Here is a 27,585-nt window from a genome sequence, read left to right as displayed (position 1 = left end):
TTACCTGGACTTACCAGAGAGAGAGGTGCCCAAGTGTGATAATTTTAGGTAAGTGTTGACATTAGAAGTCACCCCAGTTTAAAGAGTTTTCACAGTGCTTCATGATTTTTCAGGCTCTTTATATCAAACTATGCAATTTGTTTTCCTAAAATCTACAAATTTGTGTGTGTACATGTCTGAAATGTGCAGTTATGAGCAAAGCCAATGTTAAAACCAAGAAGTTTAAATCTCTTGTGACTGGATTTCTGTCAGAAAATCCACCGGGGAAAGAGTTATACATCAGACTACAGCAACAGGCAGTGTGAGCCAAGGGGAGGGAGAGCCTGTACAACTATCAGAAACCCCTGTCTCCTACTGAACTGCTTCAAGTTTCCTTCTTTTACAAATAAATCAGCTTTAAGCCACTTCCATGGATATAAACTTGACGTGCTGCTGCCTTCGCTGCATAATCTGCTGGTACAAAAGTAACACTTGTGTGAGTTAGTTGGGGCAGGGGTTGTCTTTACATCCCTGAAATCAGTGGAGCTTTCTGGCAGCCCTCCTCAACTCCCTTTAACTTTATCCAGGTAGTTCAGAGACCCGTGGAGACCTCTGGTCCAGGTAGCTAGGGACAGCCCTGGACTCTGGCTGAGTCCTTCTAAGATTTATTTTGCAGAAGCGAACTGCCGCGTAGTTCATTCAGTTAAGTGCTGCCAATGGGATCATGTCAGGACAGGCACTCCGTTTGCAGGCCATTTAATCACAAGACAGTTTTTGCAATCCGTGCACTGAACGTAAGGTAAGCTGTTTTTAGGAGTAGGAGAGGTATGAAGTTTTGTAGCAGAAAAATACTCAAGTGGATAGTGATAGCGCTTTCTTTTTCTTTTCTTCCCTGAAAGGAATTATGGTGTTTCCATCTATGCCCAGCGTGAAGCTATGGAATTAGGGTGTCAGCAGGTGCTGTGGCTGTATGGAGAGGATCATCAAATCACTGAAGTTGGAACAATGAATATTTTCCTGTATTGGGAAAACGAAGATGGAGGTACAGTAGTATGCAGCACTAAACCTCAGCTCGCTGCGGGCCTCAGACGTGGGAACTAATTGTGACCTCTGTAGTGGTGTCAGTGTTGTATGGACAATGGTGTCTCTAGTTCTGGCTCAAAGAATGTGTGTCTGCCTTGCCGTCTCTTTCTGGTTTAATGGTAAGACAGGAGTCACTCCTTGGTTATTCCATTAGCGTACCCAATTTCTTAGAATTCCTTCCATCAGGGCCTTTCTGAAGATGTGAGATTTGGGGACTTCCCTCTGCTTAGAGGGACGGTGATCAGAGACTGTGACCTTGTGGTTTTGTGACAGGCTGCCATAACTTTCTCTATCTCTTCCATGGTCTCTAGCTGGGGCATCCCCATCCATTCTGAACCATGACCTGTGTCCGTGAAACAATCTGACCTTCCTTTTGAATTATGATTTTCCCACTAAGCGAGGGGGTGAAGCTGCTACACCAATTATATCAACCTTTCTCTGAGTGGGAGTCCACAAGACTATGCCTGTGGTTGATTGCTGACACAGAAAGGCAGGCTGGTTTGAAGGACTATTGGCCTGACACAGAGCCTGTAGAAGTTGACAGAAAGACTCCCATTAACTTCCCAGGTACTAAATGAAGGCAAAGTGGTGTTCCACTGTCAGCCAGTCTCAGAAACAAAAGACTTAGAAACTGGGATTCAGGCTCTGATCCTTTTTATGACAATGCAGTATATGCTTTGACAGACTGCCATTTTTCTGCCACAGCTACAGTGGTGTTTAATATTGGCTAACCATGGAAACAGCATTGTATTTTGTTTAGCTTAAGAGTCTGCGAGTCAAGATACCTGGATTCTGCTTTCAATTAAGACTGCTGTTTCCTGGGCAAGTCCCTGAATGTCTCTGTGTCTCATTTGACACATCTGTGTAAAAGGGATCATATTTACCTAGTTCTAAAAATACCTCTCTGAGATCAGTTGAATGATGCTATGCATGCGATTATTACTATTATTTAGTATTTTATCATAAAGGATTAGAAATTGTAACCATGGGTCTAAATTCACCCCAGATGTGCACCTTCATTGGCATTATACCAACAAGAAATGTGGCCCAGTTTGCTGAGCAGAAGGACAGAGTAAAGAAGAAGTTGGTTGGCATCCAGCCTTCTCTTTGAGCTTAACTGTTTTGTCTTTCAACCAGGAATACATAGGAATTATCCAGCTGCAATACTGTACTGTGCCAAAGATCTGCTAATCAATTTGTTATCAGTGTGCTACTGAATCGTATCATTGTGACATATGGAAAAATCATCTGTAATTTATGCCATCTAGCCTACCGGATGCCAAAACAGACCTGCCGTTACACACACCCTATGATCACTTGCACTGCAGGGACAACTAGCTATCTAACAATATATTACTGAGAAGCCTGGTTAAGACAGAAAACCCCTACAGCTGAGGGCGCCATAAAAATGTTGCCACCAAGAAAATGCACATCAGTGTTATAATGGCACACCCCCTTGTGCTGGAGCAAAAAAGAGACTGCTGGTGGTCACTCGCTCTCTTAAGAAAGACAGCTACTTAGTTAGTCCTTGTTTTGTTTGTTGCATTGTGCAAAGATTACAGCTGGGAGTGGGGAGAGAGCTTAACCATAGAAATAGTGAGGTTTGGAACTAGAAATCATGAGTACAGTTTAAGTTTCAGGGACATGCACCTCACTGAGCATTCAGGGAGAAATGTAAATTCTGCGTGCATGTGCTGTGTTGACCCTCATAAATTCACTAGGTGGGGAGTGGTTTCAACAGTGCTTCAAATGGCAGTCCATTTTTGTTGCAAGCCATAGCCAGATCATTTTAGCCCTAGTATTGGACAAAAGAGGCGTCGAATATTTGGGTCTCAGGCAGACCCTAGAAAATATCTCACTCATAGTGGGAGGAGAAAGTTACACAATAACTTCTGGTAAATTTTCATTATGCACATTATGCTGATCTTGTACGCTTAGCATTGCTCTGGCTGAGTTTATAAGGCAGCTAAATCTGGATCAGTATTGTAGGAATAACTGAGTGCAATAGTTTCCGTTCATGAAATATTGCTTTCATCAGTAGCATATTTGGAGAGTGACATATTCCCAGGATGTTTTCAATGTTTACAAAATGTAAAGCTTGATTACCATGTGATCCTATAAGCCTGCCTTTTCAGGGCATATAACACTGCTGAGAGATGAAGGGTGGCAGGAGTGAATGTTAAGTGTAATGACTGTTTCTCATTTCAAGGGGCCTAGTTTGGCAGAGATGAAGACCTCTAAAATTAAAAGAAAGTTGGTCTAGAAAATACACCCATGAGGATTGTACACAGTGTAATCTGTTTATATTTTCCAGTATATGAAGCCAGTATTGAGAATGGTTAGCACAAAGAATCAGGATGCCTGGGTTCTATTTCTGGCTCTGTGATCTTGGGCAAATCATTTAGCTCTGTGCTTCAGTTCTCCCATCAGTAAAATGGGAATAATCATACCTATTTCACAGGAGTGATGGTAATTGAATTCCTTAAAAAGCTCTTTGGAATCTTCTGATGGTGGCCAGCTCTCATCTACATGCAAGGATTGTCCTCAGTGCCTCCCTCAATTTGTTTAGATTTTGTGTATCTTATTTTTATTGCATTTATATTCCATTTCACAACTTCAAGGCATGACCTGCATGCATGATTTATAGCTGTTGCCTAAGATGATAAATCTGCACACTAGGATCTGTACGTACACTTTCACAGGTACACAGTAAAACAAGATACACAATATTGCAGCAGGATACTCCCTTAATTTCGCTTTGTTCTTATATCTCATTGACTGACTAGCAATGCCCAACCCCTTATATACCTGCAAGGGAGTAGCTGGCAACATTCTGGAAGGCTTAAGGAAAGTGTAGTTCTCCGAAAGTCTGGGCGGTTGCATGAGATTCTGTAAAGCTCCAGAACAATCTAGGAGATTCGTGAAACATGAATCCATGTAGAGAATGCTTGAAGTATTTTACTTCAGGTGTTCTATTTTCTCTTTTGTCTCTTACAACTATAGCTCCCCGAACCTCATGCTTCCCCAGCCTGCACCCCAGAAAATGGTATGTGGTGGTGGAGCCTGAAGTTTGCTCTTGACACCGTGTAGGATGGTAGATGCACAGTGATTCTAAAAATATGGATACTTTTTCTAGAGCGAGCTTGACAAATTTATGGGATGATAGACAGAGAACGGAAACGAGAGGGGGCAGACGGCCTGGGAGCAAGTAACAACTGGAACAAGGAGGAAGGGAGAAGAACATGGAATGGAGAACTGGGTGGAAGGAAAATGTGAAGAAAAGAGTAAAAAGGAAGGGGAGAGCAACAAAGAGAAAAGAGGAGACAGGGTTTATTTATAGTAGGAAGCTCTGGAGTCCCATGCTTTTGGGCCTGTGTGACCCAGCACTTCTCTTGGTGGCTCCATGCAAACATTTTGATATTTTTCTCAGTGAGGTAATACATTGCCGAGCCCTGAGCTCATCCTGTGTGCATCAGTCAGCACACGTTCATCAATACCTGTATGGAAAACTTGGAGCATATGCTGTTCATTAAAATGTGAGCCCTGCTTTGAAACTCACTTCAGTTGTCTCCCCAGAACTGGGATTGTCTCCTTCTACTACGACTCCAATAGTGGAGTCTCACTAGTGTGAACACTACGAATGGACGTGTAATTGTGAGTTCAGCCCGTGTGCTGCAGGCTTGGTTACAAGGTTGTCCATGACCATTGCAGGCTGTTCTGGCCTTACTTTATGCTGTTCATGCTTTTCACCTAAGGCATTGATGATGTGCCTTGCTTCAGAGCAGTTAACGATGACATGACAAATCTGCTGCCACCTTGCTCTGCTGTGGTCTGTTGTTTCCCAGTGACTGGGACTGGCTGACAGGCTTTCAAGCATTACAGTCGCCTGTCTATATTGTTTGTACTGGCCATCATGATGAGAACAGATGCCTTGCTGTGGCTGACCAGAAGTTATGGCCTTGGGTATTCCTGAGTCTGCTATATGAACAAGGTGCCAAAACCAATGTGCAGCTGAGCTTTTTTTGAGCACACTTGAAATGCAAGACATCTGATGATAATTCAGTATTTCAATACTGGGGATCTTGTCTCACTGATTAACCCTACAAACAGACCAAAGTTAGTGCATATGAAACTGATCAAGTTGACTAATATAACAGCAATATGCTCTGTGATGGGGTGCGGTCGCAGAAGACCCCTTGGGATGTTCCCTGGTGTTCTGATCATGCCATGGACACCTGCCTTCTTGCTCTTCAGGGCTCTTCACCACCCTGGCTACGTCTACACTAGCCCCAAACTTCGAAATGGCCACGCAAATGGCCATTTCGAAGTTTACTAATGAAGCGCTGAAATGCATATTCAGTGCTTCATTAGCATGCGGGTGGCCGCAACACTTCGAAATTGACGCGCCTCGCCGCCGTGCGGCTTGTCCCGACAGGGCTCCTTTTCGAAAGGACCCCGCCTACTTTGAAGTCCCTTTATTCCTATCAGCTCATGGGAGTAAGGGGACTTCGAAGTAGGCGGGGTCCTTTCGAAAAGGAGCCCCATCGGGATGAGCCGCGCGGCGGCGAGGCACATCAATTTTGAAGTGCTGCAGCCGCCCGCATGCTAATGAAGCGCTGAATAAGCATTTCATTGCTTCATTAGTAAACTTCGAAATGGCCATTTGCGTGGCCATTTCGAAGTTTGGGACTAGTGTAGACACGGCCCCTGTCTCACTGGGCCAGATTCTCTGGTCCTCCCCAGCCAAGGCACTGAGGTGGAGCTACTGCCTCTCTTCCACCCCTCCTCCCCTCTCTCCCCCTCACTGCCTGCCCACCCACTGTAGACAGCACAGCACCCAGGAAATGAACGTGCTGAGAAAATTACTGTGTTGGTCATAGCGAATTGACCTAACACCTGTCTTGTGGAAACTGTCATCCCAAAGTCTGGACAGGGGATTGTAGATATGATCTTCACACTCTGTTAGCTTCAGGAAAAGTGCTGGGAGCAAAACCATCATCGTTATTTGAAGTCTGTCAACTAAACTAAAGCATTTGTCTCTATAAATCACAAAGGACTCTGGAAAGGTATCTCAATACAAATAATATATATCCACATACCAGTAAAAGCAGGTGCAGAGGCAGTTTTCCCACACAGGTATGTTTTTTTTCTGTTTGCTAAAATAAATCCAGTTTATAACTTATCAAAATGACTCTCCCATGAAAAGAAAATGGCTTTTTGTGTTCACAGGCTGATTTCCCAGTAATGGGCAAACTGAATGCACATGGAGCCCAGATCAGAGAGAGAATGAGCATTTTGGCACACAGATGATACCAGACAAAGATGATGACATTGTGCTACAGGGGAATCGAATGCTTCTCTAGGTGGCCCTAGGCTGATAGACATGATGTGCATACTTGACAAAAATATACAAAGTAGGCAGTTTAAAACATTTTGCAGGCTCCCATAGTCTAGTGACACCATGCTGCTTGGCAGCTGGCCTGGCCAGCTTTCAAAATCGCTCACAGCAGTCTAAGTACATTTTTGGATCATATACACATCCCGTCACACCATTCCTGGTAAGACCTCTGAAAAGGGGAGCAGAGTCAAGTAAGTCACAGGCCTCAATATTGAGGCCCATATTATTTCCTATTTTCACTAATAAGAGTAGTGTATACATTCAGACACGATCAATGTTGATTTTTTCCAGAGGTGGTGAGGTAGCAAATACAGAACACTGCAACCTGCAGACCATTGGATAATGTGCTTCAGAATCTTGTCTGATGGTGGCCAGTAACCAAATGATTCAGAGGTGCTTCATAGCAAACGGTTATTGAATAACTTGCCCCCCATGGATGTTTCCACTTACTCGCTTTTAGTTGTTGGCTGGGCCAGGCAAAGAGCAGATGAGCCTTGGAGTGTTATGGTGAATGGACTGGAAAAAGGAGGGGTAGAGTTTCTCACCCTGGGTGAAAGCAAAGCGATGGCATCTTAGCATCAAGCAGTCTGCCACTGCTAACACATGGACACTCCTGAAAAACTGCCAGCACTGTGAACATCCACACTGGAAGTGTAACTCCAGTGGCATTAGCAGCAGGATGGACTGGTCATCCAAATAAGTACAAAGCTTTCTGGGGAAGAATCGACTTGTACAGCTAGCTTGTACCACTCCTCGCATCAGGGTGGCTACTTTTACATGTAAGTTCCATCAAAGTTTGTGCTCTTATGTCTGCCTGAGCTGGAAGTTACACTGCCAGCTCAACGTATGGATATATCTCCAGTGTGTAGCCATATCCCAGGTGAATGGTACCTACATCTGACAGCTATCACAGAGGCGCCTCTCCTACTTACATTTTTGGGAGCTTATGACAAATTGAATCTATGGTGTGTATCCACTTTCAGAGGAACATGTTAAGTTATGTAGGACAAACAGACACCAAAACTCTTGGCCCAAAGTAAGGAATACTAATAATGAATGGACTGAGGCAACAAAGCATCAGTACATATGGGAACAGAAGGATGACTACACTGGATCGGACTAAAGGTCCATCTAGTGCAGTATTCTGTCTTCCAGCAGTGGCCAATGACAAGTGCGCCAGAGGGACTGTACAGAACAGGCAGTCATCAAGTGACCCATCCACTGTTGCCCATTTCCATCTTCTGGCAAACAGATGCTAGGAACACCAGTCCTGCCTATCCTGGCCAATAACCTATTCTCCATGAATTTATCTAGTTCTTTTTTGAACCCTATTGTAATCTTGGTCTTCACAACATCCTCTCCTAAGGAGTTCCAGACTGTACATCCTAGTTCCTAAGGAGTTCCAGACCGTACATCGTTGACTGTACATCGTGTGAAGAATTGCTTCCTTTTGTTTGTTTTATATCTGCTGCCTATTAATTTCATTTGATAAGCCGTAGTACTTGTGTTACTGGAAGGACCACTCACAAGAATAGAGTTCATGACACTGAGGCATTTAGTCTTTCATCGTTAGGTTGTCTTTTCAAATTCAAGCCAGATTTTTGAACAATGAAAGGTGTAACCATGCGATCACTGTCTGGCAACCTATGTACAATTAGATGGATCAAATTCCAGTTTCCTGTCTGATTTTAATATAGCAAAAAGTGTCACTAATTGGAATGCATGCTGGTAGTTTCAATAGAAAGGCCCAGGACAGAATGGACATGAAGTCTAACCAGGTCAGGATTGACACACGTTAGGGGGCAGTAAAAGAAAGTTTCCATTGCTTTCTCTTTTCTAGCTGCCCCATGGGTACAGAGAAATGTACTATTAGAAATGGGGTGAGGAACAGGCAACCCCAGGTAGATTATCATGTCCAGCTCACTTGAAGGTTGCATTCAACAGAGCTCTGAAGCACGTACTTAACTCTGAGATTTAGATATATGATACATTATCCTGCAAACTCCTTACAAATGTTTATTAACTGCATCTCACGTTATTAACTGCATCTCACGTTCCGGTAAGGTAACCAGTAGTACCATACTCGTTTTATAGATGAGTCTACAAGACGTAGAGTGGGCCACTTCCAGCTTCCACTTGTGCTTCCTTATGTCAAGGTGGGGCAGTCAAATGGTTTCCCAAAGTCAAACAGTGAGTCAGTGTCAGAGCCAGGAACAGAATTCAGTCATGTGCTGTAAGCACTAAATACGCCTAATCACAATTCACTCAGATATACACGTAGCATCCAACTGAGTTTGGGCAATTAAGAAACTGCCTGCGAAGTTCTAACCAATGCATGTGTCTTATGATAGCTGATATTACATGTTAATGACTGATATTTCTGCTCTCCTTTAAATATTTTTGTTGGTATTTTTGTTTCAACAGATGAGGAATTGGCAACCCCACCGCTAGATGGCATCATTCTTCCTGGAGTGACAAGGCAAAGCATCTTGGAGCTGGCACACAAGTGGGTGGGTGTTTCTCTTGTCCCTCAATAGAAGCACTTTTAACAGCCCCAAGATAATCTGTTACGGAAATAACTCATCTATCTCACTCAAGTAATGGCTCACAGTTCCATCTGATCCACTAACTCCTTTAAACTATATAGGAACTAAGGGAATGTGTTAACATGAAAAAGTCTTGCCCAACCTGACCAAACACAAGCATTTGTTCCACACAGCCACATGCAGCCTGTTTAACTAGTTCCCAATTGGTATTTCCTCATAAAGGTATTAACTTTGTGTTCAGGTTGCCAGATTCCACTTCCTCCAATATAGTTGGCTTAAAATAAGGAAATAAGCAATCGTCTTTCATCCCCCCCATCTACACTGTGCTCATCAGCTCATTATTCTATCACCGACAGATCTGTGTCTTCCCCACCTTCATTCTGAACCAGAGTGCAGCCTTAAACCCAACCATAGGCAGACTGCACCTGTGTTCTTGCAGATTTCAGCTAGGTACTTATCACATCAAAATCACTGCCACATTTCAAACAACCACTAATGTGGTGGTGTCCTGGATTTCAAGCACGCCCCTTGGCACTGAAGAGTTAAAGAGGTGCTGTTGGAGCCACTCAGCCACCAGTGCTTTGTTGCAGAGACATTAGACTACAGTCTGCTTTCACAGACAGATCTCTCCTACACAAGCTTCCTCCCTTCATCTGCCCAAAGCCCTGCTAGCTGACTGTCATATCCCTCCACATTCCCCCTCACCCCAAGCCAACCCTGTGTTTTCTGCTAATCAGACCAGCACCACTGCATATCAGAAATATGTACAGAACTCACAGGCTGCATTTTGGATGGCGTTAATAAGTAAATGAAATTTCCACAAAAAATGGGGAGAATTTTTTCAAAACATTTATTTTTACTCGTTTTTGAAATTTTTTCCCCAATCAGGAAGAGAAAAGATACTGAGTGATTCCTGGTACCCTTATCCAGGGTAATATATGGCCTGTTCTCATGCAATATGAATGTCTTCATCTGCCCCTGAGATGCAGCTAATCTTTGCTAAGAAGGTAGAATTGCATATAAGCAGCAGGACCCAGGCTATGTCTACACAGCAGCTTTATTGCAAAATAAGCTATTTTTGCAGAATAGCTTATTTCAAAGTAACACTGCTACACATAAAATACATTTCAAAATAGCCCTCAACTATTTCAGAATACTGCATCTACACATAGTAGACCCATTGGACACGCTATAGGCTGTATGTCCTGTATACATGGCCCCTATTTCAAAATAGGCACTATTCCTTGTGGAATGAGGTTTACCTGTTTTGAAACAAGCCAACCACCATGCAAAATTATTTCAAAATAGCAGCTGCGTTATGTAGCTAGCACAGTTATTTTGAAATAACAGCTCTTATTTCAAAATAACTTTGCAGTGTAGACCTACCCTCAGTCCAGACAGGTCAAGAGCAGTGTCCTCATCTAGCTGGAATCACAGATGGATTTTTAGGTGAGCAGAATGTAGTTAGCTACAGCTGAATTTGGCTAAAATATCTGAACACAGACTCTCATGCACAAAGTGCTATAAGGTCACCTGTTTTATGTCTCCTCTGCAATTTCTGCTCCAGCTGCACAGATTCCTTAACATCATGCTGAGTGAGGTTCAGTACTAAATTAGAGGGAAAAGTGCCCCCTAGTGAATTACCAGCATCACATCTCACAGATTTTTTCCTTGGCAGTCATTCTTGTATCTTTTGACCAGGCCATACTTTGCTTGGCTGTATGAGAAATGAAAAATGAGTGTGCAGTTGTGTGTTAAAAATATCATTGCTATAATACAGTTGTAAGTATCTAATGAAAGTGAAGTGCTATTACCTTTAGTACCTTGGCTTTGTCTGATCTCTGCTACAGGGAGAATTTAAAGTGTCTGAGCGGTACATCACCATGAGTGATCTGACAGCTGCCTTGGAGGAAAACCGAGTGAAGGAGATGTTTGGTGCAGGGACAGCTTGTGTTGTATGTCCTGTTTCGAAGATATTGTACAAAGGCAAGGTAAGGAGAGTACTTGTGTTTAGTTTTAATTCCCCTTATAGTTACAGCGTGTTGCTGTCTGAGGTTCGTGCGAGAAGTACCTCACCAGTAGATTACTCACTAACTTCTTCCCAAATGACTGAGCACTAGTTGAGGAAAATTTTGATTTTTTTTCCCCCCAAAATTTCCCCTTTATTCTCTTTTTTTCCCTTCTTTTAAGTTTAATTTGAAATTTCAGAAATTTGGTTTTTTGCACCTGGTCCCACTTTCAGTCCCCGCGATTAGCAGCTGCCTCCCCCCAACTTCCCAATGGCCCTGGAGGTGAGCAGAGGTCTCCCAGAAATGGCGGGCTCTGCTCCCATGGTGGCTGCAGGGGTGGGGGCAGGGGGAGGCAGCAATGGCTGGAGGAGCTGGCGGACACTGCAGAGTGGGGAGGCCAATTGCACTGCCACCCTGATGAAATGTCATGCCTCCCTGCTTTGTGCACCCTGAGCCAGGACATTTTGGGCATCACATTAAGTGGGGTTCACACTGCAGGCAGTTCTCCTAGGAGAGGTAGCACCGTGTCTAGCTGAAGCATAGGGCAAACACCCTCTCATGCCTTTCGTAGTGAAGGGGCTGGCCAGGGTCCCTCACACACTCCCCCATGCACAGGTAGGGCTCAGCCTCTGCCCCTGCTGACTGCTCTCTTAGCCTATACACACTCCTTCCATGCACCCCCGCCACCCCCAGCGCTCGCATCTGCACCCCTGGCATCTCCTCATGGAGCATCCAGAGAAGCCCAGGCAAACTTGGCGGCAAAGTTAAAGGTTTCCTCCCCAGGCTGGGGGCAGGAGCCAAGGCAAGAGCAGCTCACTCACCCATGGCTTGCTCTTTTCCCTCACCGTCTCCGGTGCAGGTCACAGGCTGCTCAGCAGCTGCCTTATGGTGCCCTCTGCCTAGCTTCCCCGGGTGGTGTGGTGTGGCTGCAGGCAGCAAGCTTAAGGTGCACCTGAGGCAGCAGTCAGCTCTGTTTGCTGTTTGCTGCCTGCGGCAGCTATGCCATGGAGGAGGGGGTGGAGCTGGGCAGGCGGGAGGGGCAAGAGCCAGTGGAGGCCATGAGGGGAAGGAGGCTGATTGCTCTGTGCCCCCATTTGAAATTTCACATGCCCTCCCCGACGCACTTTGTGCACCCCTGTTTTAACCAATTTTGGTTGGTTGAAAAAGAGGTGGAATTTTTATTTCAAATTTAAGTCCGAAAGTTTCATTCTGACAAAAAAAAAATCCAAATTTGACATTTCATCACAATTTTGTAGATGTATTTCAGCCATCTCTGTGATGTGGTTTGCAGTCAAATTGTCCCGTAACAGGAAGGCTGGCAGCCACCCACAGTTCTTCAGTTCTGTCCTGGCCATCCCTGGCATAAATTAAAATAGCAGAGGTGCAGATTTACATTCCTCCATTAGCACAGACGGGTCATACAGAGAACATGGCTTTGTTCCACAATGACCACTCCCCTTCCATCCCTTAATGGCTATGTCTGCACGTGCCCCAAACTTCGAAATGGCCATGCAAATGGCCATTTCGAAGTTTACTAATGAAGCGCTGAAATGCATATTCGGCGCTTCATTAGCATGCGGGCGGCAGCGGCGCTTCGAAATTGACGAGCCTTGCCGCCGCGCGTCGCGTCCAGACGGGGCTCCTTTTCGAAAGGGCCCCGCCTACTTCGAAGTCCCCTTATTCCCATGAGCTCATGGGAATAAGGGGACTTCGAAGAAGGTGGCGTCCTTTCGAAAAGGAGCCCCGTCTGGACGCGCCGCGCGGCGGCAAGGCTCGTCAATTTCGAAGCACCACTGCCGCCCGCATGCTAATGAAGCGCCGAATATGCATTTCAGCGCTTCATTAGTAAACTTCGAAATGGCCATTTGCATGGCCATTTCGAAGTTTGGGGCACGTGTAGACACAGCCAATATGTTCTTCCTAACCCTATCCCGTACCTGACTTGATCCCTCCCCTTATACCAGGCAGCACAGCCCTGATGGAGAGGATACAGAAAGAAAAGGTGGTATAGGAGGTGGCATAGCTGCTTCTATCTTCTGCACAACAGCTGGGAAATTCTTCCAGGCTGGGGGGATGCTATAGAGCATTTCACTGTCCTATTTGATTTCACTGCTTACCTTGTACACAGTGAACTCAGTAGGCCAGTGAATCCAGCCCATGTGGTTGGTATATTGAAATGTTTCTTTGTGGAGTTAGATAATAGGACAAATTAAAAATGGTGTAGAAAATGATGCTTCTAATAGATGGACTTTATTGATATTATCATACTTTTGAAATATTAATGGGAAACATTACTATTAAATATTAAAATTATGGTAAACGTACTTGCTTTGTTTTAACACTCTGAACTGTGCAAATAGTAAGTAGAATGGTGCTTCTTTGAGTTGACAGTCATCCTCCTCAAGCGTTACTAATTGAGCAAGAAGGCAAGTGTGGTGTATTGGCTTGCTTGGACTCCTGCAGCAACTGGGTTCTATTCACGGCTCTACTGCCAGTCCTTTGGCCAAGGCACCTGGAAGGACCTAAATCATCTCTCATTACAATCAACAGAAGTGGTATTCTGTGAGAGTACCTTGTTGTCAAGGAGAGCTGATGCTTGAGCTTTGTGTCTCCTGTAAGATAGGTATTAGTGATCCTTACCTACCTGATGGATGAGATTTAATTAATGCTTGTGAAATGCTTTGAGATCCTCAGGTTATATACTTATATATGTATCTGTATGTAGTTTTTGTTATCTGACTGGACATGATGTGCTTCTAGGAATTATTCTCGTTTTAATTCCATCCTAGAACTTGAACATTCCAAGTATGGAGAATGGACCACAGTTAGCAACCCGCTTCCTGAATCAGCTGACTGACATCCAAGTAAGGGGTTCTCTTCTTTGGTGGGATAATATAATAAAAGATGTGTCATAGAATGGATGAATGGTTTTTCAGCTACAGGCTCCAGGAATCAAACTATAGACTCTTTCTCCCACCTGTTCTGGCTTTGGAACCTCGGTAGATTGTCAGTGGTAAGGACTGGTGCAGGAAGATATTTATCATACGTATGACAGAGGGATGCTGTTTTCCTCCTTCAAACTTGCCCTCCCACTTTTATCTTGAAACAGATTTTAATACAGGTGTGACATACAGAAGTGCTTGTAAGAGGCTGATATTTATGTCCTCATCATATGACATGGGCCTGGATGATAAAAACTTATACCGGGTCATTGTTCACAAACTCCAGTGGCAGCTGTTTCGTCTTTCATTTAAAAAATACACCATCAGGTAAAACCAATTATCAGCTAAAACCAACTTCCACAAGATACGTCCGCCAGTAAACATATACACTTCAGCATGAATAGAAGAGCTGTTACCTTGACAGTTTGAAAGTCCCTGGCTCAAGCAGCACATTAGATGTTTCCACTCAGGGTTTTATCCTCATGCATATGAACTGGTGACCCTAATAAAACATTGTAATATTGCAACACATATTTCATGTGGCTCCCTTGAATCTATCTGGGATTTTACTTTAAATTTTTATTGACTCTTCTGCAAATCTGTAGTAAGGGCTTCACATGGTGTGCATGAATGGATACAGCTATCAAAAAATGGTCAGTTTTGAGTCATTCATTAACTGTGGCCCGTTATCTGCTACTGACTCTCCTGAAATCCCACGTGGCTAATGTACTGAGATTTACAATGTGATTTTCAATGTGTTGTACAACAGAATCATTAAAACTAAAATAAAATGAAGAGCATTCCACTAATTATCATTGTTTCATTCTAGTAGTGGGTTCCAACCTTGCTCTAGGGACAGTCAAATAACTCAGGTAGTTTCAGTGTTCTTTCTCTATATAACAGGTGTCACACGTGCATACTGTCATACAGGGTCTGACATCTTGCTGGCACAAAGCAACTAGAAAGCCTTTGAATCTGTGTTGGCAGGATTCCCCCTCTGTGACAGAACTGATAGGTGGCACAGATCCACCATTGTGGGTCCTAGGCCTGTCTTCAGTTCCCTCTCCAGGGTAGTCTTTACACCCTCTCAAAACAAAGTATTGTTTGATCACAACAGGAGCATAACAAGGGGAAAAGTGGTTTGCTACACAACTAAGAGTGTATGTAAAAGTCTGACTTACCTAAACCTTAGGTAGGCCTAGCTTATCCAGACATGCCCCTCTGGGGCCAGGTGACCTTTTGCACACATGCAGTCTGTGCACCCTGGCACCTGACCTTCGGAGCTAAGGTTTTTGTTCCACTCCAAAATCTCGTTTCAGTTTTCTGCCTGGGTTTCTCCACTTCTGTGCCAAGCCAAGGATGTTGAAGCCTGCATAATCTCAGATAAATTTAAAAGGGAATAGCACCTGCTTTGCTCCTTTAAGTATTGGCAGCTGTCAGGGTTTCCCCATCTTTCTGTTTACCTGCTAAAAGTAACCCTTAATAATCATACAGCAAACCGCACAATAATAATCAAACTGGTAGATGGAACATATGATACAAATAAACTAGCACAGGCAGCTCCATGTCCTTCACAGGTGTCATGAATATTGTGATTTAAAAAAAAATCTTGCCTTGGAATTTCAGTAAAATACAGTATTGTTTGCCCAAGGTGGTTTGCTGTGCTCTGCTACTCAGCTGTCTCATTCCACCATGGCAAGGTGGAACATTTCAGTGTTTGAGGAAATTATTCCCCTATATTTGCATTTAGCGTGTAAAGGGCTTGTGTATTCTTCTGCTAGGGATGTAAAATCATTGCATTTCACAGGTTAACCAGTTAGGTGGGTGCAGAGGGTGGCTGGAAGGCCCCTGCTCACGGTGCTCCTGGATCTACTGTGGATGAGGTCCGCTCTGCCCATGCCAGAGTGCCCCTGCCCCCACAGTGGGCATTTAGGATGAGGTTTACCAGTTAACCTTTAAACTCCCTAGTACCAATTAAGCTGAATTGTCTTCATGGTTGTTATACTAGGAGCTAGACTGAGACCACTAACTCATTCTGCATAGGCCAGCTGACAGTGAGTACTCAACAAGGACTTTCAGTCCCAAGGATGAGCCCTGCATTTGAACCAGTAACCTAGAGGTGAAACACTCCATATCCCAGTTCTAATCACCTCTGCCATCTAGTTCCCTCAAATACCACACATCCCAGGTTAACATTTTCAGATTTCTTTGATTATTTTGTATCCAGATCTGTTTTCCTGCCATTTAGTGTTCTTTTGTAATCCGCAATCCTGCCTGTGCAACTGGATTGACATGGATTTGCACAGCTGTTCGGAGGAAAGACAAATTAGAACTCTGTGAGCAGAATTGATTACATTTCTCTTGACATCAGCAAGAGACAGAGGGAACATGGCAACATGAGTTTACACTTGTATTTCTAAAAGGCAATTGTGATTACTAAAGTTCGATAGAGATTTTAGATTAAATAATTCACTCTGTGTATAGCATTGGTGTAGCTATGAATGAATCAATCTCTAAATACTGCATTCTGTAATAGTTGAAGGTAGAGGATTTAAAGATGAGGTTCTCGCTGGGAATTACACTGCCTCTGAAATGCCAGTCAATGCTGGCAATCTTCTTTCTCCCTAGATAAAAAGCCCTGAAAGTTTTGACTGATATGACCTGTAGTCCCAAATATTGTATACTATTAGTGCCTTTCCTCATGGTGATTTGTAGTTTTAAGGATTCAGTGAAAGCATCTTTGTTTTTAAAGTGTAGGTCAGACAGGAATTTGTTTGGGATAGGGGAATAGTATTAGTTGAAATTATTATTTGTATTGGTGTAGAATTTAAAGGCCACACTCAATATCTAGGCCCCACTTTCCTGGGCACTTCACAAGTATATAATAGAAGACAGTCCTGCTATATATGCTAAATAGGCAAGCTTGAGAAAGTAAAGATAGACAGGATGAAGTATTGTTGTCCCCATTTTACAGATGAGAACCCGAGGAGCACAGAGATTGCTTAGGTGACACAGGAAGTCTGTGGCAGATCCAGAAATGGAATCCTGATCTACTGAGTCCCCATACAGAGTCTTAAGGACACAACCAACCTTCATTTCTAAAATCTGGCAATGAACTCAAATCTCTGGGGAAAAAAAGAATCTACATTGACCCTTTGGGGGAATTTATAAAAGTCAGGGTGGTGATTTCAGTTTTGTGCACCTCTGCATTTCTTGTTTCTGGAGAGGGTGAGGCACTGCTGTCTGAGTAAGGCTCGTCCTATTAGCAGCAGCAGGCAGTATTGGAAGTCTCGCAAGAGAGACAGTTTTCATTAAACTTCCATCCGAATTTTGCAGGTTCAGGAGGTTCAGATAAATTCCCAAAGTTTTTGAGGTTCACTGAGTATGTGTCAAGTGAATTAACAGCAGTAATTATCCCATTTAGCAGAGTAAATGTCAGTATAAAACACTTTACCTCCTACTAAAAGAGGCTTATGCAGCCTTAGCTCTGTACAGTTTGGGTGGGCATGAAGGCAGGTGGGAGCTTTTATGGTGCCTTATTGCCCAATTCTTGACCCACGCCAATTTCTAGTGTACATCACAGGAGCCTCGCTACTGCCATGACTTGTACCAGCTGCCTGGGACTCCTTGGCTGGGTCTGCACTTGCCCCCAACTTCGAAGGGGGCATGTTAATCAGGGCGATGGGAGATTACTAATGAAGTGCTGCCGTGAATACACAGCATTTCATTAGGCTAACTCTCCCCTGTGGCAATTTCGAAGTATCAGCCTCCTAAGTGCTGGCACACGTGTAGTGGAGGGCGCTTCGAAGTGCCCACGCTACTTCAAAGTGCTTTTACTCCCCAAAATTTTGAGGAGCGTGGGCACTTCAAAGTTTGACCCTTTGAAATTGCCACAGGGGAGAATTAGCCTAATGAAGTGCTGCGTATTCACCACAACACTTCATTAGTAATCTCCCATTGCCCTGATTAACATGCCCCTTTTGAAGTTGGGGGCAAGTGTAGACAAGCCCCCCCAAGGGCATTTCCACCAGTGAAGGATTACCAGGGCTAGAGACAGTTTCCTTTTCTTCAGTCAGGCCATCTACATTACAGTGGCTATTTGCCAACCAGAGATTGGCTCAGGCTGACAGAATCCCACACTGATCGGTTAAACTGGCTCTAGAGGTCAGGGGTCAGCAACCTTTCTGAGGCAGAGTGCCGAAATTTGACCTTTTGACCTTTATGTACGGTCAGAGTGCTGGTGATACTTTGTAAAGTCACTAACAGTCCTACTTACAACAGCTTCATGAATAAATAAATTAAGAGGCAGAGCTTTGTGGTTTAGGTGGTGGTTGGCAGCATTAGCTGGTCTTTTGTTAATCCACAGGCAGCAGGGCTTTGAGCAAGCTCTCAGCTGCGTGGGGGAGGAGGAGTAGGGCTGAGCTCCCACCTCACACGCTGATGCAAATCCGCTTGCACGCCGCTCTTGGAACCTGTGCCAGGGGTTGCTGACCCCTGCCACAGGTGGCTTGCTGTGCCACAGAAGCATGAAGCATCCATGGTGGGGACAGTGAACTGACTTGTCAATGTCACGAATGGAGTCCTGCTTTTTGAGCCTGGTGGAATATGTTCCATCAGCTCAGCTGCAAACCTGTGTCCTGTGAGAACAGAATTAACCAAAAGAAGAAGAAATGTCCCCAGGGACTGTTGGAAGGCATTGTGGTGTCGTGTTGTACAGATAGGTGTCCAGCCATTTTGCCTTCAAAGATAGCGCTCCCAAATGCTGTTTTTAAATTGAACACAACATCAAGCCAAGCACTTTTCTGTACTTGGGAATTCCTCTTTTAGATAGCTCTTCTTCCCTAAGATTTGTCTTGGATGGTCTCCGTACTTTCATGCTCCATTTCTACATGTATACTGGGTAAAGGTATATGCTGCAGACAGGGCCATCCATATTCAGACAACAGTCAGTTCTCTGTTGTCATCTTAGTCTACCCATAGGTAAAGTTTAGATTCAGCGGCAAAGGCATTGGACTGAGGTCTAGGTTACATTCGTGGGTCTGCCACAGTTCCCTTTGTGACTTTAGGCAAGTTATTTTAATACTATACCTCCTCTACTATCTGTAAAACAAGGATATTCCTTTGCCAGGTTTGTCTGTCTGTTTAGACTGTAGACTCCTCACAGCAGGGCCCGTCTCAGATTACGTCTTTATGGTACCTAGCACAATATAGCTCTGATGTCAATGCTTCTGGGTGCTACTGTAATTTCAATAATAGGTCAGTTGACATGTCTGATATTTCAGATTAGATTTCACCTCCACCTGTCTCCTTCACCACAATCCCACATCATTTACTGATTTGCCTTCTCTCTTACTCTTACTGCTGTTTCCTCTTGCTGTAGCAGGGACGTATTTTTACCACTGGAGTACACTCGGCCCACTAGTCAAAACCCAAAGTCCTCATCTTCCAGTGATAAACAGAAGTCCAAACCCAGAACAATCTTCAGGTCTCTGGGGCTCCAGTAGTCTGTAGTCTTGGCCTATCCCAGGGCTAATTTGTGTATCTATAGCCCTTACTTCATTCCAGTTCACCTTGGTCTCCCTCACTGATGATGCAGAAGTTGAAAAGCAGCTTCCTTCTACCTTCTCTTGCCAAACAGTCATAAATGGCCCTTCCAGCCCACCCTGAACAGATCCTTGTCCCACTGTTCGAGTGACCATAAATAATCATCAGGAGGATCCAGTTATCCAGTTAGTATTCATCTGTGTCTGTATGTAATTTAGTTGACTGAATTAGCTGTGTGATTACAGGGTTTGTGACAGATACCTTTGGAACTGTGTGCCTTCAGCTTAAGATCAAATGTAGTGTCAGTGTAATAGCCAATTGTCCTCTGCCTTGGGACTGTTCCTACCCTTGAAGAGAGAAAGTAGGTCTCTTCCATTCTTTTATTTGGTTTACCATATTGATGTAGCATCTTCTTTAATTTTACTCTGGGGTATTTGCGGTTAGGGCTATTTCAGGTTTCATTTAAACAATGTGATAAAAACCTGCCTTTAAAAAGAAAGGGAAAAGAGGTATATTTGCATACTGGGGCACAGTCACATATAAACAGATCAGTAAAATGACCATAGAGAACCCGTGCGGGTCTTTAACACAGGTAATATTAAATGCATAGACACCTCCATCAAAGTAAGACAGGTCAGCTTTATATCACTTCACAGAAGAGTATCTTCACCCCTTCACAGCCTGCTCATATAGAGCTGGGTAAAGTGTCACACTGCCTTCAGCTTTGTTTAAAACAGAGACTGTAGCTAAGCCATTAAACCAGAAATAAGCCTCTTTTGTAGGTGGCAGCTATGACAGTGGGAAGGAGATTGAAAATGGGTGTAAGTTATGGGTTACTTCTACCTACAAGCCCCTTTACCCTGCCAGAGTGGTGGAAAATGACCTTAGAGTGAATGAGAATCAAGTTCCAAGAGAATTTGATTGGTGCAGTTGCCTTTGTTCCCTGAAATATGTTCTTTATTTTTGTTTCAGTACGGCAGAGAAGACAGCGAGTGGACACTGCTGGTGTCATGAATGCAGACTGGAGGCAATCTGACCTTCCATACACGACGCAACAAGCCAAATGGTTACACCAGAACAATCACCAACTTTTCAGAAGCTACTTGTTTTGAGCTGTGCATAGGGTAGTCAATGTTGTCCCTTTCTTCTCCGGGGTGATTGTTTCCATGTGCCAGGGAATGTGAACACAATCATTATGATTACTACCGTAGTCTTGCTAATAGAAGCCTGTCTTCTTGTTAGAGGTGCTAGATGTGAGCAATAGAACTGTCCCAACTCTTTTCTTGGTGCCTCCTTGTGTCTTATGTACAGTCCAAAAACTTGTCAGATACTCTTCAACTGCTCTTCATTGTAAGACTCAATATTCTTTGAATTGCCACCTCTACCAGGGCAAATGGCCATGTAAAATTAATGGAACAGTTGCTTTCCTTAGCCCAGGGGTGGGGAACCTGTGGCCCATGAGCTGTATCTGGCCTGAAACTTGCCTTGATCCTGCCTGCGAGGCTTGGGGCTCAGCCTCTCCCATACAGTGGCATGATTTGGTGCTCCAGCCACATGGGGGATGCCCTAGCAGGAGCACCAATGCAGCCTGCCTGCTGTGGAACTGAGTTGCTGGGTTGCAGGCCCAAAACAGGCAAGTCTGGGGCAGATTCAGCCCTCAGGCTCTGCTGCCAGCCGAGAGGATGCGGCTTCATGCGGCCCTGTGTGCTGCATGGAGCACTTGCCTGCTGCACACAGGAGCGGTGTGAAGACACCTGCGACACTCCCACCTGCTGAGCTGCTCCAAGTAGGCACTCCAGTCCCCTGACCCCTCGCACCCTCATTCCACCCACCCACAGCCTGATCCTGCACCCTAACTTCCACCTAATCCCCGAACTCTATCCCCAGCCTACCCCTGGCAACACTCTCCCACACACTTTTTGCCCCAGCTGGGAGAAGCCCCAAAATATCCACAAACCCCAGGCCCCAAGAAAAGCTAATCCAGCCATAGGAGAGTGTCTTTTTTTTTCCTTTTTCTCAGTTGAGGGCCACATCTAGGAGGGTTGGCTTTTTTTTCCACTTACTACTTGGGAGCCAGGTCACTGAGACAGTTTTTTGTTTGTTTGTTCTTTGCTTCTCACCTGTGCATGTCCCCCGACTGATTTTTCTGCTAGTCATTGGTTCCCCACCCCTGCCTTAGTCCGAGTTCACTTATGTCCTCAGACAATAGATCTATGTTTTCCGCTGTTACTCTGTTTGTGTGGGAGGTTCCTCTCTGCATTCCCAGATCCCTGAGGGGCCCTTGCTTTTTGTATTCTGACAAATCGTCCCTTCACTTTGTAGGCTGGATGTCATAGCAACCTAGCCTTTGGAATGAGGATGCATTAATGAGAAATCCATTCAAAGCCTGGCAACACCACTCCTAAATCAGCTTGCAAGAACCAGCAAAGCCATCTTTCCCCACCCATGGCATTACAGTGCTCCCACTATGATTGTTTCTTAATACAGTCTTTCTATCTTCTGAAGAGACTGTGGCTTTCTAATATGGGTTCTCCTACATCTTCCACTGCTTGCCAGTGGAGCCATGACCAGTACAGGAGGACAAAGGAATTTTGTTCACGTCTTGTCATTCTGTACTACCATGTTCCACGTCTAAACTGTTACCCTTTCATATACTACTAGACTCGTGGGCCACTCTCTTGTTGTCATTTGGAGACAACTACAGAACTTTTAGCTTGTAATTAGGGAAATTAATAATTAGGAAAACCACTTCTGCAAATTTTCTTTCACCCTTAATTAGGCTACCGTATCATATACATGTGCTTTCTCATCTATGTGCACTTTTCTCAACTAGGTTTGAGATGTCACTTGCCAAAAAAGAACTACAGTATTTTATAGCAATAGTCCAAAATCCTGGGAGCCTAATTTTGATGTTACTCCAGCATAAAATTGATGTAACTCCATAGATGCCAGTTAGTTTAACGAAAAGGAGTATCAAACCCTATATCTTACAGTAACCATACAGCAGATATTGTGGGAACTAACTAGTACTCTTAATAAGGAGGGAAAAGTTTCTCTCCAACACTTCCTAACAGACCCCACCTATTTTATACAGACACACCCCTGTCTTAAGCCACGACATTAAATTATCTTCAGGGCTTTTTTGTACAGTATCTAGTCAAACACCAACACTCAGTATCTACTAGGCCATCATTGTCCCTTGAACAGTGGGTTAAGCAAATCCTGCAGAAGTCTATTCTCATACCTTACTGAAGAGCAGTTGAAGGTTACCAGTGACAATTGTTCAGAGTAAGTGGTTGGACAGTGTTCTATTTTAGAATATATCTACAAGCACAAAATGCTGTTTCGTTTATGGTAGCAGTAGTTACTGCGTGTGTCTTCTACTCAGAATTTGAATCTGTACTGTGCTCTGGTCTTTGTTCAGTCTTGTGATGTATCATAGGCCACTAGTAGTTTGTTTGTTTATTTTATTGGCCTGGTGGACAAATTAACGTGGGGGATACATCCAGATATGATGTGGGGTAGAGGAGTTTTTCCAGCAAGGCAGGTGCCATAACTGAGCAGTGCCTTTGACTGGAGTGTTTGTCATGGAGCTCATACCAGACTATGAGATGAGTGAGACTAAATAGCTTCCTATTACTGAACTGTGACAGCAGACACCTAGGTGGTTCATTTTGACTAAGGTGCTTGGGGAATCGGGTGTACAACATGCATACTTGAGTGATTTATAGTATCAAAGAAAATCGCATGTCAAATTCCCCATGCACAATACTGACAGTAATGTCACGAGTCAGAATGAAGACATGACGACCAGTTACAATGATCAGTTTCAAGTGGTTGTCACCTTAGAGAGGTGAGTGAAACTGCTCTTAAATCAGTCTATAATAATTTGAAGGTGAGGGGCTAGACATTGACCTTTAGTTGTGGTCTACACTGACTCATGGGGGGACAGGAGTCAGATCTCCTTTTATCTCTTCACCTCTTGTACCGTCAAGAGACCTCAAAAGTGCAAGGGCTAACGTAGGACAAAATTGAAAGATCCACAAAAATATGAATTATTTCCTGGTGAAAAAAGTGAAAATGCATAGTGTATTCCCAATCAGCTAGGGCCACATCTGTGAACACTTTTACTCTCTTTTTGGTAAATTCAAGCAGCCTTGCTTACTTTCGTTGAGAATCTGGTTGAATAGATTCCAGGTTTTAAACGTTATTTATATTCTAAATAAAAACAACTATCAGGTCATAATAAACCAGCAGAGTATTTTGATCTTACATGACAATTTTATATGGGAATACATAGCCTGAATTCTGCTTCTGTATTATTTTATCATTTTATTAAAAGTATAAGAAATGGCATTTGTAAATAAGAGTGTGCTCTTGAGAGATGCTGTGTTCTCCTTATTTTAGCCCATAAAATTAGAAAACAACTGTGTTATTCCCTGTGCTGAGATTGTAAAAGAACATCTGCACATCTCTTTTCCATGTGCACTATTTGTTTAATTGTAGCAGATTAACATAGAAAGGGTACATCATAACTGGGCAATTATCCATTCTTCATCACTTAGTTATGGTTACGCTAATTGATCATTTAAGAAATAAGATAGTCTTACATTAGGAACATTTGAAGCTGTTCAGAAAAGATCAACAAATTAATAATTGTTGTGTGATATTTGCATAATTGGCTGCAATTATTTAATGTTTAATTGGGTTGATCAAATGTGATTCAGCCTCTCACATGTGTATGCTTTACAAACAGTGGAACTTTAAAATGATAATGAACTATAATTTTTGCAAGTTCTTTCTTTCCCCTGCTTCATTCTTTGATGATTGTTTTCAGCATTGAGCATGTTCCTGATTTTCAGTTCTGTTTCAGCTATTCATCTGTTGGAAAGAAGCCTTAATATGAGATTCCCATTTCAGAAGTCCACAAAAACTAGTATTTCATACAAAGCTTGATAATGCAGGAGCTGTGGAATTAGCAGCTGTTATTGCTTTGCTAGATTCATAATAGCAGTCCAGAGCAAATTCACCCAGGGTTTACAATGCTCTAATCTTGTTGAGAACTTTGGCAAAGAAGGCTCAGTGTGCAAAGTCCATCAAGAGGAGGTTATGGCAGAACAAAGCAAATGGAATTTTCCTTAGCAGGGGAATTCAGAATTTTCCACATCTGAAGAAGTGGGTCTGTCTCACAAAAGCTCATCACCTAATAAATTATTTTATTAGTCTTCAAAGTGCTATAGGACTGGGTTTTTTTGTTTTGCCTCACCAAAGGAGTTAAGAGAGCAACAAGGACCAAAAAAAATGGGAGGTGCTGATAGCCAAGGAGTATGGCCATTGTATGTTCTTACTCAAAGTAATCTTCAGTAGTGTCCACCAGAAGGATTCCCAGAAACCCCCAGGCATGTACTGAATCTGCTCACCTCCCCTACTGGAAATCCCTGAGGAATTGTAGTTGTAATACCATCTGCCCCCTTTCTGAACGAATCACCACCAGAGAGGTGGAGGAAATAATTGACCCTTCTCAGCCTAAATGCCGGTCATCCTCTTACCCTTATTTTATTTTATTACTTGGAGACTGGTAATCTGAAAAACAGGGCACATGGAAAGTAAAGGATCAGTACATGCCAGTGGGAATGAACACGCAATTGGGTGTGTCTACACTTCTGGTTAGAGGTCTGATTCCCAGCTTGAAGAGACATACCAGTGCTAGCTCTGGGAGGGCTAGGATGCTAAAACCAGCGTAGTTGCAATCGCATGAGTGACAGGAGGGGCTAGGCATTAGAGCAGATACCTACGGTGTCAGAAGGGCTTGTACACAGAGCAGCTGGCTTCTATTCTATTCTATGCTTCTATTTTTTAGCAAGCTAGTTCAGTCAGAATCTGTGGATGTGTCTCGTTGAGCTGGGAGTTGCACCTTCAGCTTGACGTGTAGATACACCATTTCCCATGTCCAAGCAACTAGTCGGGGGGAGGCAGAAGGGCAAGAGCTGGGGGAGGCTTTGCTCAGATCTCTCCCACTGCTTCCTGATCCCGCATAGGGTGCGCAAATAGAGCAGACAGGCCTCATAGTGAGGGAAAAGCAGGATGTAGGTGAGTGCACTAGTGTCACAGGGTACATCCATGCCATAATTAAAAAAAGAAAAACACTGTAGTGAGTTTCAGAGCTGGGGGTTAGCTCACTATGGCTTGTGTTCGGGGGCTAAAAGTAGCAGTGTAGATGATTGGTCTGGAGCCTGGGTTTGGACACCCTGCTTTCTCACCAGCTTTCCGAACCTAGGCTGTACACCCGACTTCTGCACTGGTGTTTTCAGCTCCTAGCACAAGCCCCTGGAGCCTACGTCAGCCCACCCAGGCTCAGAGACTTGCTGCTGTGAGATTTTTCGTGCCATGTGGACACACTGGCATTCCAGATCCCTAAAGCAGAGCTAACGCTCATGACCTATCCAGGGAAAGGGTGGGTTCTCTGCCACTTGGAACCTTTAAAGCAAGATTGGAGATGTCTTTCTAGGAAATATGCAGTGGCTCTGCCAGAGGTCGTGGGCTTGTATCTACATGTGCAGAGTGCACTGGCCAAGCTATGTAGGAGGTCTGACTCGAGGATCGTAACAAGTTTTTTGGCCTTGAATATCTGTTTGTAAGACGTTTATATTGATAGCCTCTCCAAGCTGTCTTTTAGTCATTGCCTCTCTCCTTCTGCAAGGACCTGGCTTTTTTCCTTGGGGTGCTCGATCCCTCTCAGCCCCAAGCCTGGCTCCCACTCCACCTGTTTCCCCAAACCCCCTCCCTCAAGCCAGCTCCTCTTTCTCTCACGCAGTACCTCCTGGGCACCACTGAACAACTGATCACATCAGATGAGAGGCGCGGGGAGGGGAGGGGAGGTATTGATCTGTGGGGGAGGGGCCGCCAGTGCATGGGAGGTCCTGGAAGGAGTGGGGAGCTGGCTGCCATAGATTCAGTGCCTATGAATGTTGGGACTAAATTGTAGAACACTTATTAACTCATGTTAATGGAACCTTTGTAGTTCCCTATCTATTGTGGTGCTCAGAACAGATTTCTGGTCAAGAAGTGTGAAAGCCATTAAAAAGCAACAGAATGAGAGAAAAGGTGGTGGGATTTTATCTGCAAAATCCTTTTTGTTGCAGTTGTTTTATTCATCCCAGTCTGCAAACATCTTCTTCCAACATATTTTCATTAACCCTTTTAAGTATTTATTTCTTTACAACTGGTCAATCTAAAGACTGCCCAGAGCTTTCCTTTAATTCAAATTCTATTAAACATAATAAACAAAGGCATCTTAATTTAAGCTAAAGTAAGTCTAGAGTTCCATGGCCTTTGTAAAATACAAAATATACTGCTGATTTCTGTTTTCTTTCCATGTCTTTAACAAAATTAAAAAAGCCTAGTAAGCTATTAATACCTGGAGCATAACACAACAGCCTAGCCAAAAAAAAATTGTTTTGCCAAATTCTCAGATTCCCATAAGCAAAATGAGTCACTATTAGAAAGGATGGGAGTTTGAGTGAATGCCAAAGAGCCAAGTATGTCAAAGTTTCAGTCCTGGCTCTGACATTGACTCTCATTGTGGGCAAATTATCAGTCACTCTAGGACTCTGTCTTCCCACCAGCGAAATGGAAATAGTGCAATCTGACTCGAAGGGTTTGTGAGGAATAAATACAGGGTGATCTCATAGGCTATGTCTAGACTGCAGGCTTCTAGCAACAATACTTCTGTCGCCAGAAGCTTTTCCGACAGAGCGCGTGTCCAGACTGCAGACCTGTCATCAGAGATCTGCCAGCTGGGAGCGTTCTGTTGACATCCCTGTATACCTCGTTCCAGGAGGAAGCAGGGATACCTCAACGGAGGGAGTTTTTCCAGTGTTTCACTCCGTGTGGACAGGCCAAGCATCGGAAAAGCTTATCCTCACAGAGCTGCTGACAAAAGATACACTAACACGATGCCCAATTTGTGTATCTTTTGCTGACAGTTCTCGGCTGTCTAGACACAGCTCTGGTTTCGGCCTTGAAGGACATGGGAGAAATCTCAAAAAAAAAAAAATCTGCCCTGTTCTGAGCACAGAAGCATA

At 43.9% G+C, this 27,585-nt stretch overlaps 1 protein-coding gene across 2 annotated transcripts in view; it reads left to right on the top strand.

Moving 5' to 3' along the window:
• Positions 1 to 26,356, top strand: part of BCAT1 (branched chain amino acid transaminase 1) — a 113,239-nt gene extending 86,883 nt beyond the window's left edge. For both annotated transcript variants that reach the window (XM_075004852.1, XM_075004861.1), the window contains 5 exons: positions 879 to 1,021; positions 8,885 to 8,970; positions 10,857 to 10,997; positions 13,805 to 13,879; positions 20,474 to 26,356. In XM_075004852.1, coding sequence (XP_074860953.1) covers positions 879 to 1,021; positions 8,885 to 8,970; positions 10,857 to 10,997; positions 13,805 to 13,879; positions 20,474 to 20,515 — 487 coding nt within the window. In that variant the 3' untranslated portion in view covers positions 20,516 to 26,356. The remainder of the gene's footprint in view (positions 1 to 878; positions 1,022 to 8,884; positions 8,971 to 10,856; positions 10,998 to 13,804; positions 13,880 to 20,473) is intronic.
• The last annotated feature ends 1,229 nt before the right edge of the window (positions 26,357 to 27,585 follow it).

The sequence above is a fragment of the Carettochelys insculpta genome, chromosome 1, assembly GCF_033958435.1.
Source record: "Carettochelys insculpta isolate YL-2023 chromosome 1, ASM3395843v1, whole genome shotgun sequence".
NCBI classification, from domain to species: domain Eukaryota; kingdom Metazoa; phylum Chordata; order Testudines; family Carettochelyidae; genus Carettochelys; species Carettochelys insculpta.
The sequence above is the reverse complement of the archived record's forward strand: the minus strand, read 5'-3'. Positions and strand labels throughout refer to the sequence as shown.